The following is a 14,578-nucleotide window of genomic DNA, read 5'->3' as shown; positions in this document are numbered from 1 at the left end:
GTAAGGGGCTGTCCTACCGTTGCGCCTCCTCATATGTCGCTGCGTTCATCGTTGGTCGAATTTGCCTTCTCTGTGTCCCCATAGCGTCCTCGTCCCTTCCTGTTGCGGACAGCGGGGAGTCCAGGTACTCATAGCAGCTCTCACAATCTGTGACTAATCCTGAGCTATTCGTGGAGAAACTCAGTAACTGGTCAATGCTAAATCTTCGCGCTCCGCTTGTGTTTGTGTTTTCCAGCCGGCTCCTCGAGGGGATTGTAAGTAAAGATAGGTTGCGTTTTAGGTTAATCAGCTCCAAGCGGAGCTCTTCTGCCAAAGACTGGCTTCGCCTTCGGACACTCTTGATGAATGAAGCCTCATGGTCATGATATGTTCCATCTCCTTGATCTGGCTGGTGCAACGTATTCCAGTGCGTCTCACGCTGTCCGTTCTTAGTATCTCGAGTCCCTCGAGGTGCTCTATAGCTGGCGCCAATTACGATGAGGACAGCGAGGAGCAAGACGAGTACGAAGACCACGATGGCGATGAGTATGATTTCCAATCTATCCGAGTCGACAGATCGCTTAGCGTCGGGCATCCTTCTTTCCGGCTTAAACAGCTGGAGGCGCGCAATGTTGGCTACACTGCAGACGATCCGGTTCCAGGCCGTACGGATCCGGACGGAACTGACGGCTCGTTGAAGGTAGGGTTAAGCGAAGAGGAGGTTATCTTTGCTTTCGATCGTTTTAGTGATGCACAGGAATTTGGATGTAGGGTACAGTGGGTGGAGTGTATAGGAAGGTAAATAATAGGAGCAGGAGAATCGTGGAGTTGATAACCATTTAACATGCTAACCTCTAACTAGTAGGCATATTCAGAATTGCGATCTAGGTCGAGCATAGACTTCCATCCATTCTTAAGCTCCCTCACATAAGGCCTCAGTGCCTATAGTCGGCAGGTCGCACTTGTAGTCGCACCTTCCTTGGGCCCTTAGGAATAACAGTCCGGGAAGTCACGACTTCCGAGCGTACAAACCTACCTGCCCGTACACAACATACGCAATTTTTACTTCTCCAAATCAACTCCAACAAAACAAATTCCCTTGTATCTCAATATCCTGCAGTCATTGACACACTGTGCTTCTGAGCGTCATTATAATGAGCGATAAGCAATTGGCATGTCTCATATCCTGCTTCACGGTCGGTTACAGGATTTGTGCATAGGCATTGACAGGATGCTCTAGTACCCAAGCCTCTGTCTTGTACAGCTTATGAACTGATTCTCTCAAAATCATTCGATATGCCTTTACACCAGTGTTACCGCGCTCGTACGATCAACGTCCTCAATTTCGAACTCTTTACTTTATTCCTCCGCCACAACAGCGGCATTCAGAGCTCTATTCGTCGCGGCACATTCCACTGTTCTCTCTTCTCGCTTCTTGCGTCTCGAGTCATACTGTTGGGATACACCATAGTGTGATGTCGGTCTGCACGAGCCCTGTCAGAGCACACAGCGCGGTTTGCTATTACGCACAATGTGCACAAGAAAAATGGCTGAAGGCAACGGTACCGTGCAATTGATCATCTATGAAAGCAAATAAAGCAAGTTACAGAAATGAAGGTTTGACCACCGCCCCAGTCTTCGATATCTCCTCATCAATCTGGCCGTCACTCCTCTCCCTTCGTATACTCCGTATCAGGCCATCGCGGTTCCTCCTCTGCGCTATGCATTGCAGTATAGTACCCAATGCATAGCGAATGGATAGGAAACTACTTTCCATTACCTGTGGGCTCGTGTTAGCGGTATGCCCAATCGGAGAAGCACTGATTCTGCAGCATGAACAAGTGTTCGCTGCAGCGATACCATGACACGGCGGAAAGCGTTCAACCACATACTATGCGAGCCATTATCCAGGACACCGCTGGATACGCAAGAGAAAACAGGAAGAAATATTTAACTCACAGGGGTCCCTGGGCCAGGGGCTGGGAGTGGGAGGAGGAGGCGGAGGTGTTCTCCCAAAGTTGGCGCAAACAACGTTTTCGGTAGAGAAGGCCATGGTTGCTTCGATGTTTTTGGGGGGGGGGGGGAGAAAGTTGAAGGGTTTTGACTTTGATTAAAGAGAACTTGCGGGAAATTGAATTTAGAAGTTAAGCTTGTTTACACTTGTGTGTAAATTGTCTTGATGAGTTTGGGAGAAGAGAAGCATTCCACGGGGTAAGTGCAGCTTCTTATACTTGACTTGTGTTGGACAAACACATTGCTTCCATCATTAGTTTTTCAGAAGAAGTTCAAGAATAAGACCATCTGACGAAGTATCAAAGAGGACCTCGGGGCGCTACAAGCTGTACAACCCCCGAAATGAGGCGATCTATTGTTGCTCAAGGTTATATCTTTGCGCCATGTTGTCGTCAGCTTTCTACTTTGACTACATTCGCCGTATGCAAGTTACCGCTTGCTTAACCTCTAAAGCAAGACGACAAGACAAGGCCATACTGTAAGTCGACGTTCCGTTGCCTATTGTGGAAACAGCTATTGTTGGACAAGACAAGGTTCAGGAGTCAAAGATATCCGAATATGGGTCCTGTGTATGTATTGACGCGAACTGTAGGACAGCGAGGCCAGTTCGAGAGCAGTGAAACGGTATCAATATCCAGTTATAGACTCGTATTCCTGTTCAAGTTAACTGAATCTCGTGTTCAAGAGTCACCATCAAGGCATCGCCGAGTTGACCCTCACAGGAACAACTCGATCTCAACCCTAAGCTTGGCGATGTCCTCAGACTAATGTCATTCCGCAGGTATAGTTGGACTCTGTCCAACCATATGTCGAGTTCTCTTGCTTCGTTAATAGTTTTATGTTGCGCAAACCATGTAACGCTCGCAGCACAAAGAGATGGGTTCTGTGTACAGGGGTTTGGCCATCAACCTTTGCCTTTGCTTTAAGGAGAAGAGGTGGGTGCAAGGGTAACGTAGAGGCTGTATTGGGTCTATTGAGACAGGATTAAGTATTTCGTTAAAAATGATTGGTCCCATTGGGCTGGATCCAACGCATTTAAAACCCTTACAGCCGTTTGGACACAGCGACGGATAGCTACAGTGATGGGCCTCAAGGTCCCGAATTATTTACGTCCAGGCTCGCAAGCAATGCGTATCTTGTGGCCAGTCGGAGAGCTGATTTGAGGCATGTACTCCTCAAATGTACCATGCCGGTTTAAGATAACCTTGGGCAGGTAGGTAGAGTGCAGAGACACAGCATCATGTAGCCGGCACTAAAAGTAGAAAGGCGCAGGAGACACAAAAATGTGGTGATGCGGGATCAACAAGTGCCTGGTGTTGATCCTTTTAAGGCGCAGGATCTTCGACACACAATACACGAAGGTCCTATACCAGTCTCGTTCGAGATTATGCATTTGCTGTGTGGCAGCAAGAGTTCAGTTGATAGATAAATGAGTACCCAATTGACGTATCGGAGCTTCTGCCGGGTCGGGGAGACAATTGAAATGTGTCTCTCGACGCAGTATGACAGCAGAAGATGGCCCTGTCCCTCTTGCACTGAATATGACCGACTTCGAGTGTAAAGAGATCGAGGCCGGTTGATTTTATCGTGCGAAAAAAGTGTAAAGAGGAGAAGAGGGAGGAGGAAAAGTCGGATCTCACAACGGGACAAGGTATAGTAGGTAGCTTAGCTTCAGTACAGGCTTGTCTCGTGTCACGTGCAGTGTGGATCTGTGTCCCCCTACCTCGACCTCCACTCACTAGGTACCTCTTTAAAAACTCTTCTTCTCACATCAATTCAATCCAAACTTCTACAACAACGCCTCTTTTTCTTGTTTGTTTGGCCTCAGCTTCGCCTCTCCGAGGTTCAGAAGCAACTTTTACCGTTTCCGATGTGACATCCTCGGCTTCAATTTCTCTTGCTCTCACGCGCTCACGGTCAACGCCGATGAAGCGTCCGTTTTGTGTTCAGCTCCTCAAGTCTTGGTTTCGGACTTGACATTCATCCATGCAATGCAGGATGCAGTCCTCCTCGAAAGATGCTGAACGCCCTAATGACGAGACAGGCACTGCTCTAAACAAGAGAGCTAAAAAGGGCCCGCGTTTGACAGTTTGTTTTTCGAGGCTGGTTTGGTGTGACGATGTCTCACTGTTTGCTACTACTCATGCTATGCTATGCCTTGCTCTACGACTTACCCATTTCTCTACAGCATTTTGTTTCCTTTCCTTGTTCTTCAAAGTCCGCTCAGCGGCACCCACGAATTGCCTACACCTCGCGCTTTCAATGCGCATGTGTGTCAACTTTATTTTTATCGTTCGTAGTGGGAGATCAAAACCACGGTCTAGACAACCGGTCCGCTCCACCCTGATACCATAGAAGCAGTGTGGCATCAGGACTAAAATCGGGCAAACATACTTACTCAACGTGAATAAATGTCTTGTACTTTCACATGTTTTTGAGTGACCAGTGACTCGAGGCAGGGCGTCGGACGCTGCACCAAGTACCAGCGTTACACGCAATGTCTTGCCCGTCATGAGAAATATTTGTTGGCTCATGTCATGCCCTGCCATGCCATGCTCAGCATATTGATACTACCATAAGCTGCGAACGAAACATGCTCTCTCGAGCTCACTCTGAGACACTTCCGTTACTCTGTACGGACGGAGTACAAGCACACATATGGCTCTCTCAGCCTCGTGTGCCGTCTGCGTGTCCCCTCGGTCATATCATCCAAGAAAATCTAATGCCCTGCACAAAGGTGTTCGTGTCCCATAAACCGTTATACCAAGCAAAGCCTCGCATGCGCCATGTCTCTCAAGACAACGTTGATGGCCATATTTCGCCGTTCTGTCAGCACATGTCTCGGACAAATAGCCTTCCCTCAGACAAGGTCCTCGAAAATGCTTCTCTCGTCCTGGAACGATATGAGAAACCTGGCCACGAGGCGCCCTGTGTACAATGTCTGCGGATCCATAGGGAAAGGATGAGTCGACGTGTTGGGTATCATGTCGGTGGCTGCTAGAAACTGTAATTCTTGCCCTGAAGTGAAACGGACAATAATTAGCTTTTGTGACTCTTTCCAGAACAATACTTTGTCAGTCTGTTAGCAGGGTCTGAGGTTGCACTTACAGCTATCGCCGAACAATAGTTCTCGTAGTTGAGCCGAGAACCTCACAGCCGGTCCGTCCAGCTCGCCCTTTTCGGCAAAGCTGATGTCAAGCACAGGGTTGAAACCTTTCGAGTTGGCCTCCTTGCTGTGCGTCTGATAGACTTGGTGGAACTGGTAAGCGAACTGCTTGAAGGGCATGTTCTCGACCTCGGCACAGGTATTCAGCGCAAGGCTTCTTTCGTACTCCGGTCTGGCGCTGTTCCTCATGTTGATTTCGTTCTGCGCGAGCACAAACGTGTCAGCTGCCGTCTCTACAGCCTCCATGAATAGGCAGAGGACGAGAAAGGCGGCGGTGCAGGGTGCCCACTCGCGTCGGGACTTCGGCTTGAGAGATCGGTTGAAGAGCTCGAATAGTGATTGTACCTCGCGATGCATCAGCTCGTCTACGATGGACTTGATCTGTCGTGCGAGGACTCGTGGGGTGACATAATTGGGGCCCTGCTCGATCATACCGACGGATCTAAGGGAGTCGGTCGTCTGTTGAGTGAGGCACAGCTGTCTTGTCATGATGTAATGCATGCAGTAGATCGACAATGCACGCTTGACCATGAGGGACTATAGTATGACTGTCAACTCGGTTAATGATACGTCTCGCAAGGTTTCACCCACCTCAGTCTCGTCAGCATACTCCTTGACGATCCGCAGCAGTTTCGCCGGCAGGTATGTGCTTGTGATGCTATCCGTGACTTGAGCCACAAATTCTGGCTCGTTCAGAAGGTCTTGGATGTATCTCTTAGTCCGTTTCCTGAGATTGTCCCTCTCCGCGGACTTCTCGAGGTCGATGCCAAGGTTGGCTGCCTTGTTAGCCCTCAGTTCAACCTTGTTCTGTCCCAAGTTGTGTAGCTGCCAATGGTTCTGCACCTCGGCGTTAGTAGGGGTGAAGAATTTGGCTTGCAAGGCCAAAACCGTGCTGAATCGTGGTCCCGAGAATAGTTCGACGGAGCACACCTGCTCTAACCCCTGAATATGGAAACCTGCAATGTTCTCCCTAGTAAACTTGGCCATCGCTTTGCTTTCCAGATGACCGCGAATGTATACGGGGAATAGAATGGTTACGAAGTCACTGAACTGCCAGCAGACAACTTGAGGAACTTGGACCATTAGTTTCTTGCAGCTCTTGCACGGACGCTCCAGGTCGCATTTGACCTTGCGACTGTGGCAGCAGAAACAAGCACCCTGTCTTCTGACTTGCAGCGCATTCTCCTTTGTGGCATTTGCCAAAGGTCCTTTACGTCCTCGTTGACTTGTCCGGTTCATAGCTTCGAAGCACTCGAACGGGTTTTCGCGACCAGCATGAGCTGAGATGGACTTAGGAGTCACAATGACAAACTTGCCAGATTGTTCTGCCTTCTTCTTCTTCTCGACCTTTCCGACCTTCACCTTTCGAATCGGTATCGATACCGGAGACTTTGCACCGCTGGGACTTGCTTTCGAACTGTTCATCGAGCTCGGAGAGTAATTGCTCACGGGCGATGGAGAGTTGTTGAAGTCATCCATGATGAAGATAGCATCATTACCCCTCGTATTGGTAGGGTTCCATGGCGGAACATTGGGATCCGATTGTAGCGGCTGCTGCATGTTAAAGTTGACTTGGGGTACCTGAACCTGTTCATTCGCGTCTATCGAGAACATGTCGGCTGTGAAGTTTTGCATGAGAGCCATGTCTGCAGCAGCATCAGTATCCTGCCCTTGAGGGGAGGCCGTCCTCCGCTTCAGCATACCATTCAAGCCCTGAGGTTGGAACTGATTCGTATTTTGCTGTGAGAAGAGATACTGCTGTGGGGTCAAGAAATCTTGCGGCTGAGTGAATCCACCATCTGCTGTGGAAGCAAATATGTCCGTATTGGTATTGCTTGGTTGAGGCTGGAATGAAGAGGCATTGGCGGCAAAGAATGCGCTTGGGTCCATCTCTTCTAGTAACAGGGGAGAAGCGGCTGTCGGTGAAGGTGTGTTTCCAAGCATGAAGGGTGATGAGTTGTTCCCAGAGGTATATGGTGGAGGAGTGTTGCCGGCAGCATAGGGTGAGGGTGTATTGCCTGGTATGAATGGAGATGGCGTTCCATGGACATTTCCAACCATGGCGAAGCTTCCAAGGCTTCCGCTGGCAGGATCAGAAAGAAACCCGATGGACGATGGGCCAGATCCCGTGGCTGTGTAGTCGATGTACTGCCATGATTCGTCGTCGGGGACAGACTCGAATTCGTAGGAGGATGAGGAGTTTGGTGACGGCCGGGAATGTACGGAAGCCATTTTGATAGGTGTGTTTTATAGTATCAAAGGGCATATACTGTTGTCCTGATGGATACAACTTGGATAGTAGATATTGCTTGGTGATATGAAGGCCAGAGGTGAGATGATAAGGAGTAATAGTCCAGGCAATGAGATCGAATGGATATATACGGTGAATTTAGGTCCGTTAATGAGATTGGATACCACTTCTTCACTCTCTTTATGTTGAAATCGTCGAATGTCGTGACTTTGATCGTTACTGAGTGAGTGAATCCTAGTTCTTCAAGCTGTGTTGTTGCAAAGGCTCCAGTCCACTACCACTTTCACTGTTTCAGCGCGGGAGAGAGCGCGAGATATAAGTCAAGAGAATCGCACTTTTACCAAAGCCAGACCGAAAGAAAGAAAGAAACGAACGAACAAACAAACAAACAAACAAATAGAAAGAGGAATAAGAAAAGTCAAGTCGTCTGCTTCACTTTTCCCTCTCGGTCAACCTACTCGGACGTCTCAACGATTCCCACGCTAAACCCAAACAGCTACCGAGGCTCTGGTACTTCATCCTCTATGTGGCCTACACCCAGTTTTAAGTATCTCAGAGTGCAGGGTAAGGCCTATCGCAACCAGTCATTTATGCACATGCGCAGCTGCACTATTCCCAAACAGGTACTCAGTCAAGTGATGGATTTGTATGTATTTTCGCAGATAGTGCATCTTCTTTGCTTTGGCTGTCAGGTGGTCACCAGAACGAGTCTATCATAGAAGTGCGAGCTGTCATTCGAGATCGTACAGCAGCAATGGTAGCATTATCGATCTGTGTCTGTGACTCTCCGATTGGTACGTACGATTTCGTGCATCACATCATGAAGGCCTCAAGCCATTGTATGGTATCGGAGCCTCAATATCAGACGACTTGTGGCCCCGAAAGCTTCACCATATTCCAGCGATCCCGGCAATACCAGGCATGATTCACATGAGTATTCCCTGTCGGTTCTGGATGAATCCCAATTGAAGTTCTGGCATGGCATAGACACACAATGTTTAGCTACCCTAGGACAAGAAGACGGATCGTGAGCTAGCTACCATGCTAAGGCTGTAAAATAGAACATCTTTATTCATGGTAGGTTCCACTGAAACGGCCAAGAACAATGTCAGATTATACGTACCGTATCAGGTCATATTGTATTCGTAATACATGCGGCCTCTGAAACCATATCTCCATCATCTCGTCACGAAACGCCCGTCAGCCTCCAAAGACCACGGTTGCTAGATTCCCAACTCTCACTAGGATCACGCGCCCAATACATACATGCCCAATGATCAACAGTGAAAATAGAGTTGAGATGCCTGCCTCCGAGAGATCATCATCAGCACGGCCTTCACCCCCCAAATCGTAATCCTTACCAACCCAACCGATGCCCAACACCACCACCCTCACACTCGTCACCCAACGCCACCAACGGTTCAAACGGTTGAAATGACAGGCATGATGTGTCATGAGCTCTTCGAATCAGCTGTTGATAACTCAAATACACTGTGATTTCATCATCGTGAGTCCTGTCTGTTCTGCATTGGAGCACTCTTCTTCAAATCGAGTTAAAAAGCAATAAGTATAAACATGTGCTAGAAACCAAAAAGCACGAGAGAAAAAAAGCATGACTCGTTCATATGCGAAACAAAATTCCAGAGAAAACAAAGTGCCATAAAATAAACTCCAACACGCTCAGACATTAGCCTCCCAACCGGAAAGACGGTTGCTGGGAAGGGCTGGTGCGAACCTGGCACGCCGGCCCCCTATGACCATTAGAGAACATCGTCCGTATATGATAAACATTATCGTCCACAATGTCAAATTGTGCTTGTGGCCTCAAACCCTTTTGCCTGGGCCACGTCCCTGTTTCTGATTCGTGCCGTTGTCGTCACCGGCAGGCATCATGCGTCCTATTGCAGGAGAGCATATAAACGTATATCATTAGAGTCAGTCGCTTCGAAGACTCGTGTGCTCAAGCTTGGATTCTTAAGCTCGGTACCGCGCTGCGGCACGATCCTGGATCTGCTTGTCTGTAGAAACGTATAGTCGGTCTAGGTAGTCCATCGCCGACGCATCCTTCAGGATCTTGGCCACCTGAATACCAGCCGAGATCAGCTGAAGGATGTTGCGGTCGTCCTTGAGAGGGCGACTCTGGTGCTTAGCGGCGTGTCGCATCTCGAGTGAGTTCTCGAGGATTGTGACAAACTGCTTGATCTGCCCATTGTAGAGCACTCGCGCTGGGATGCGTCGCTTTGTTGCGAGGCGCTTGAGGAGGTAAACCCACTCGGTCCATTCTCGATCCTGAGGTCGCTCAACAGGCCTCATGTCCTGAGTGAGAGGAATCGGAAACTGATACTTGGCAACGAAATCGTATGCGCATTGCGATAGCCGGTCATTGACCTGGCTCAAAACACTGTCCTGCTCTTGGACATGAAGGTTCGTAGGCAGGTGAGGAAGTTCACGTTCCTGCATAGCAATGACATCGGGAGGTGGTCGCTGCAAGAATTGATGAGGACCGTCAAACTCGTCACGGTTTGAGGGACGTCTTTGCGATCGACCTTTGCCAGATGACTTTGACTTTCCTCCGGGAGCAGAGTTGCTCATCCCATTTTCCAGGGAGTAGTCGGATAGGTTAGGTGATGCGATGATATCGTCCACCGAGTCGGTGGGTGAGTATCGATCATGGTTCTCCCAGGACTGAGAGGTAGCTCCCTTGTATGAGCCATGGACGACAGGCTTTCCGTATGATCCTGAAGCAGGACGGGCGCTGTATGATGGACCAGCGGGATAGGTTGACTCGGGTCGCGACAAATGGCCGCCAGTACCAATGGGCAGACCGCCAGCTAGGTTATAGTTGCTTGCTGAGTAGCTGACACTTGAAGCGGCCGATGTTACTAATGATTCCGAGCTGGTATTGTTCCGAGAAGTACCATACCTTTGTGCTGAGTAGAAGCCATTGTCGAAACTGCCATGTACCGAGGGATCGGTAAATGAGCTACTGGTGAATTAGCCAACCAAATCCTTTCATACGTACAGAAACGGCCAGCAGAGGGGGAGGGGAAGGAATTCTATCTCACCTGCGAGCTGCATTCCAGGGACTGTTGGACATTGTTGAAGACTTGTAGGCATGATCTGGTTGTGCCATAGTGTACTGGCTCATCATTGTAAAAACCGCAAATAAGTGTTAATTTGGATGAGACCTGACGAGACTTGCGGCTGATAAAGAAAGAATCCACCGGCGTGAAGAAGCAACAGGATGGATCCACGTTCCCAAGTCCACGCCTTGGGTTCCAATTAAAAAAAAAGAGAACAAGACAGACTACCGGTAAACCGATGTTAATGGAGATGAACAGCGGACAGCTTGGTACACTATGGGTCCCTTTGGGTCTTGAGGGGTCCCTTGGGCAGTGAATGATCCTGGACCTAGGTTCCTTTTCTTCCAAAAGACAGGCTGGGCTGGGCTAAGTCTCTTCTCCAGGGTCATCCACGACGGTTGACTAGGGTTTCCTTTTTTTTTTTTTGTTTTTTTGATGGTGATGAAATTCCCTGGGTCCTGGGTCCTGGGTCCTGGATTCTGGGTCCTCCTGCTGGGCTGGACTAGGTTGGCGGCTGTACAGTAGAATGTATGTAGGCGGTGTGACCTTTGTGACCTGTGGTCTGTGGTAAGGTATGTATGGATGTGGTCCAGGCAGATGGATCACGCTGAGATGGCCGTTTCCAGGAAGAGCAGGAAAAAAAAAGAAACTAGGTAAACTTCGCGGAATAATAGTGAAGAAGCACTAAGACAGTAGTGCAAGATCCTTGGAGGCGCTTCTGAGCGAGCCAGTTGCAGGTGAAGCTGTTGAACAAGCTGATCTGAACCGAACTGGTACAGAATTGGAAGAGAATCTGGAGGAGTGAAGCTCGGAATGGGGATGATTTATGTTCGTCCGTGAGGCTGCAAGGGATCAAGGTAAGGTACAGACAGAGACGGGGGCGACGCATGTCATGAAGCGAAACCCTTGTCGCGAGGGATGGATGGCGATGGAAAAAAGCGATGCCCCATTCACTAGTGAGTGACTTGGTTAGTCTAGTCAGTCGAGTTGAGTAGTGAGTAGCCTGTAGTAGTGCGCTGTAGTAGGTAGGTAGGTAGTGGGCAGCGACAGGGACCAGGCGTGAAGCAAGTCAGTGATGAGATGGCCCAAAATCAATCCTCTTTCTGCTAAGATTTGCAGTAGAATTCGCCCCAGAATCCCATTCCTTCAACGTTTTGGAGGGTGTCAATCCGGCGCTTCGGAGGTTGGTTGCGTACCTGAGGAGAGAGTCAATTTAATTAATATCGGCAAATATCTTGACTTTTTGGATGGCGCAAGCAGCCTAACTGCGAAGCGAAAAGAACCCACGAGCGAACCCTGTCTCTGATCCAAAGCCAACAAAGCCAGGGTGGGTGACGTCCTGTGTGCCCAGTTTGAGTCGTAACCGTCAACCATTAACCAACATTCAGTATGAAATACCTTGCCTATCCCACGACGATACCTACTGGACATATTGTGTAGCCAGAGAACCGAGTGGAGAGTGGAGAGTTATCGTCGGTGGGAGTACTGATACTGAGTGCCGGGTTACCCCAGAGTGCCTAACAAAGTAAACCCAAAAAGTCACTGCCTTGGCCGTGACAAATCGAGAGTGACTGGGTGACCGAGTACATTGGCATTGGGCGCTCAAGCATTGTTGCCCAAGCAAGCGAGGCGCGTTGGCATCCATCCATCGCTGGCTGATCTCATCCATGAGAGATTGACAGAGCAGAGTGAGTGCTCAGGTGCGGTGCTGTACTGTACTGTATGGACGAACAGGGTAGTACCTGGAACCGTTGAGAAGCGGTCAATCGATATCAACCAACAATGGGACTCGATAGACGTTTAGAGACTAACGTTCAGGTAACTAAAACGTCCAGGTCAGGCACCAAGGCGTGTTGTCTTGCGTATGTAAGTGAACCCGACAGGGCTTCGATTGATGCCCACTGACCACCTCTATCTTGAATCACGGGACGGGAGCCCGAGCGACAATGGGCAATGGATGGTTGGGTATTGGCTTTTGAGTTTGTTTGGGCTCCGTTCCTTGTTTGTTGCTGCTCAGGATACTGATACTGTAGCCGCACATACACAACTTGACCCCCACCAACTCATCGATTAATTGACTGCCAGCAGACCACCCTCAGCAAGGCGGAATTGTCGAATCTGGGGGTTGACCGTTATACCAGTAAAAGGACGCTTTGTGATTGGGTCTGAGTTGTTAATGATAGAGGAACGATATGAACAAAGGCTGACAGCATTTGACGAACTGCGGTCATCATGGACCATCATCATCATCAGTTACATCCATTACTTGTCTTTGACTCTTGGGTAAATGCCATCTCGCTCACCGGATTACTCTGTGCCTTCGTACAACAACAACAAGAAGACCTCCTCGATTTGGAAACGGGCGACGCAATGGTCTGACGCTGATGCAAACGCCAATAATCTACAACGTCAATAGTTACTCCACCAGCCCTGTCGTGGCCCTCGAAGCTCGTGGCATCTCTCGGCAGCTGGCAACGGGACGAAGAAAGGGCCTGCCCGCCTCAACCGGCCGAGCTCAGCTGTGTTGATTGTGAGGCGGATGTACGTGTGTACATAGTACTATGTATCAAGTCTGTGGATCCAAGATATCGGATAAATTCTCGGTTCTAGAGTCACAACTTCAAAGGCTGAGAGGCATTAGATATTGACCGCCTCGTGGACAGCGGCATCTGCTCACATCGATTCCCCATATTCCATTAGCCGAAGCAGGGCTGTCCACTGGAAAGATGCCAGATCATTAGTTAGCATGACATGGGCAAATGCATGTGACCCGATCTGCGGAACCCAAGCCAAATGTTCCATGTCAATTCAATTGTCGCTTGTTTGATTGACGTGGAGGAGATGAGGTGGCACAGCCGAAGTGTACGACGATGCCTTTTATCATGCCGACTCTCCTCAGCCACTCAGAATAACCTTATTCTTTCGACGAGTCGGTAAATTCTCTTCTTCTTTCTTATTTTCCTGGGCTTTGCTCAAAACACTCACACTCACTCACCCGTGTCCATGCCTCGCAATCGCTCGCCTCGCTGCTGATCAGTATCACCACAGCCTCGATCAGGATTTCGGCCCATCCGCTCGAACTAGCTCAGCTTTGATAAAAGACATGCTTTGTTCAGCTTGCCTTCCCAGTCACCGATAGGCCACTGAATTCCTCAATCTTTTTCTGGATACGATATGGTAAGCTTCGATTGTTTCATCCATCGCCCTCGACACCCTGGACTCATCTAGCCCTAGGTCTTCAACACGAGGTTCACCAGCCTCTCTTATTCCAGAATCTAAGGTAATTTCAGGACACGAGACAACCTCCCTTGCTGAGAAGACAAACTGCGTCATTGTCTCTCCTATCTAAGGCTGAACAAGACCGTGTCTCGCGCCGCCGCTTACTAGCACGTGGTCCATGGCTGAAAGAACACGAGCTATTCTTTCGGTACCAGGCGTTCGTCAACGCAGTCCCCCCTGTTGACATCTGGAAAGGCCCAAAATAGACATCGATCCCCACACTCTGTCCACTAACAGTTGAGCGACAGACACTTTAACAGTCAGCTCCGAGAGGCGGGCCCCCACACCGACGCCTCAGCCGCTCCGCTCCGAGTTGGAGAATCGGCCGCTTTCGGTATCGCGAGAACCTCCTTTGCTATTTCGTGGTACGAGACAACGAAAAGAGCAACTGCCAACTGGGGATGATTGGCCTGTATAGAGAATCGCCTCCTTTCAGGGGTTGTCGAACCGCTTCCGTGTTAGTCCATGCCATTGGGTCGTATGCTGAGCATGATATCCTCATCTTCGTGTTTATTTCCAATGGCCAACCGCTATCCAAAAGATTTGAGCCATCATTGTGATCTTGCCCCTGTGGCGATGAGGCTACGGTTTGAAATAGCTGTCGCCGTGCGTATTATATGTGACGTAGCAGCTTCTCAAGGACGTAAAGTGTAGATCCACCGGAAAAACGAGACATTTTATTCCAGCCCATTTTCTCTGCAGGCGGCCGACTTTTCTCTCAGTATGGCCTCACTGATCTCATCAACCCTGGGCAGAAATGAAGCCTCTACGGGTTTTGTGAACAAGCCCCCGCCACTGGGGACCAGC

General features: G+C 49.3%; 3 protein-coding genes across 3 annotated transcripts; all 3 read right to left on the bottom strand.

Moving 5' to 3' along the window:
- Nucleotides 1-13: 13 nt before the first annotated feature.
- On the bottom strand, nt 14-574 carry FPRO_05062 (uncharacterized protein; the record flags this gene model as incomplete). The annotated part of the gene is made up of 1 exon (XM_031230638.1): nt 14-574. The coding sequence occupies one exon, from the start codon at nt 572-574 to the stop codon at nt 14-16; it is 561 nt and encodes a 186-aa protein (XP_031080755.1).
- A 4,278-nt stretch (nt 575-4,852) lies between these two features.
- On the bottom strand, nt 4,853-7,390 carry FPRO_05061 (uncharacterized protein; the record flags this gene model as incomplete). Its single annotated transcript, XM_031230637.1, has 4 exons — nt 4,853-5,010; nt 5,101-5,695; nt 5,750-6,804; nt 6,862-7,390. 4 exons carry the CDS (start codon nt 7,388-7,390, stop codon nt 4,853-4,855), a joined length of 2,337 nt encoding a protein of 778 aa, XP_031080754.1.
- Nucleotides 7,391-9,383: 1,993 nt separating this feature from the next.
- Nucleotides 9,384-10,560, bottom strand: FPRO_05060 (uncharacterized protein; the record flags this gene model as incomplete). Its single annotated transcript, XM_031230636.1, has 3 exons — nt 9,384-10,272; nt 10,333-10,392; nt 10,475-10,560. The coding sequence occupies 3 exons, from the start codon at nt 10,558-10,560 to the stop codon at nt 9,384-9,386; spliced, it is 1,035 nt and encodes a 344-aa protein (XP_031080753.1).
- Between the last annotated feature and the right edge of the window lie 4,018 nt (nt 10,561-14,578).

The sequence above is a fragment of the Fusarium proliferatum genome (assembly GCF_900067095.1).
Source record: "Fusarium proliferatum ET1 genome assembly, contig: FPRO_scaffold004, whole genome shotgun sequence".
NCBI classification, from domain to species: Eukaryota; Fungi; Ascomycota; class Sordariomycetes; order Hypocreales; family Nectriaceae; genus Fusarium; species Fusarium proliferatum.
This window is presented reverse-complemented; position numbering and strand designations above follow the sequence as displayed.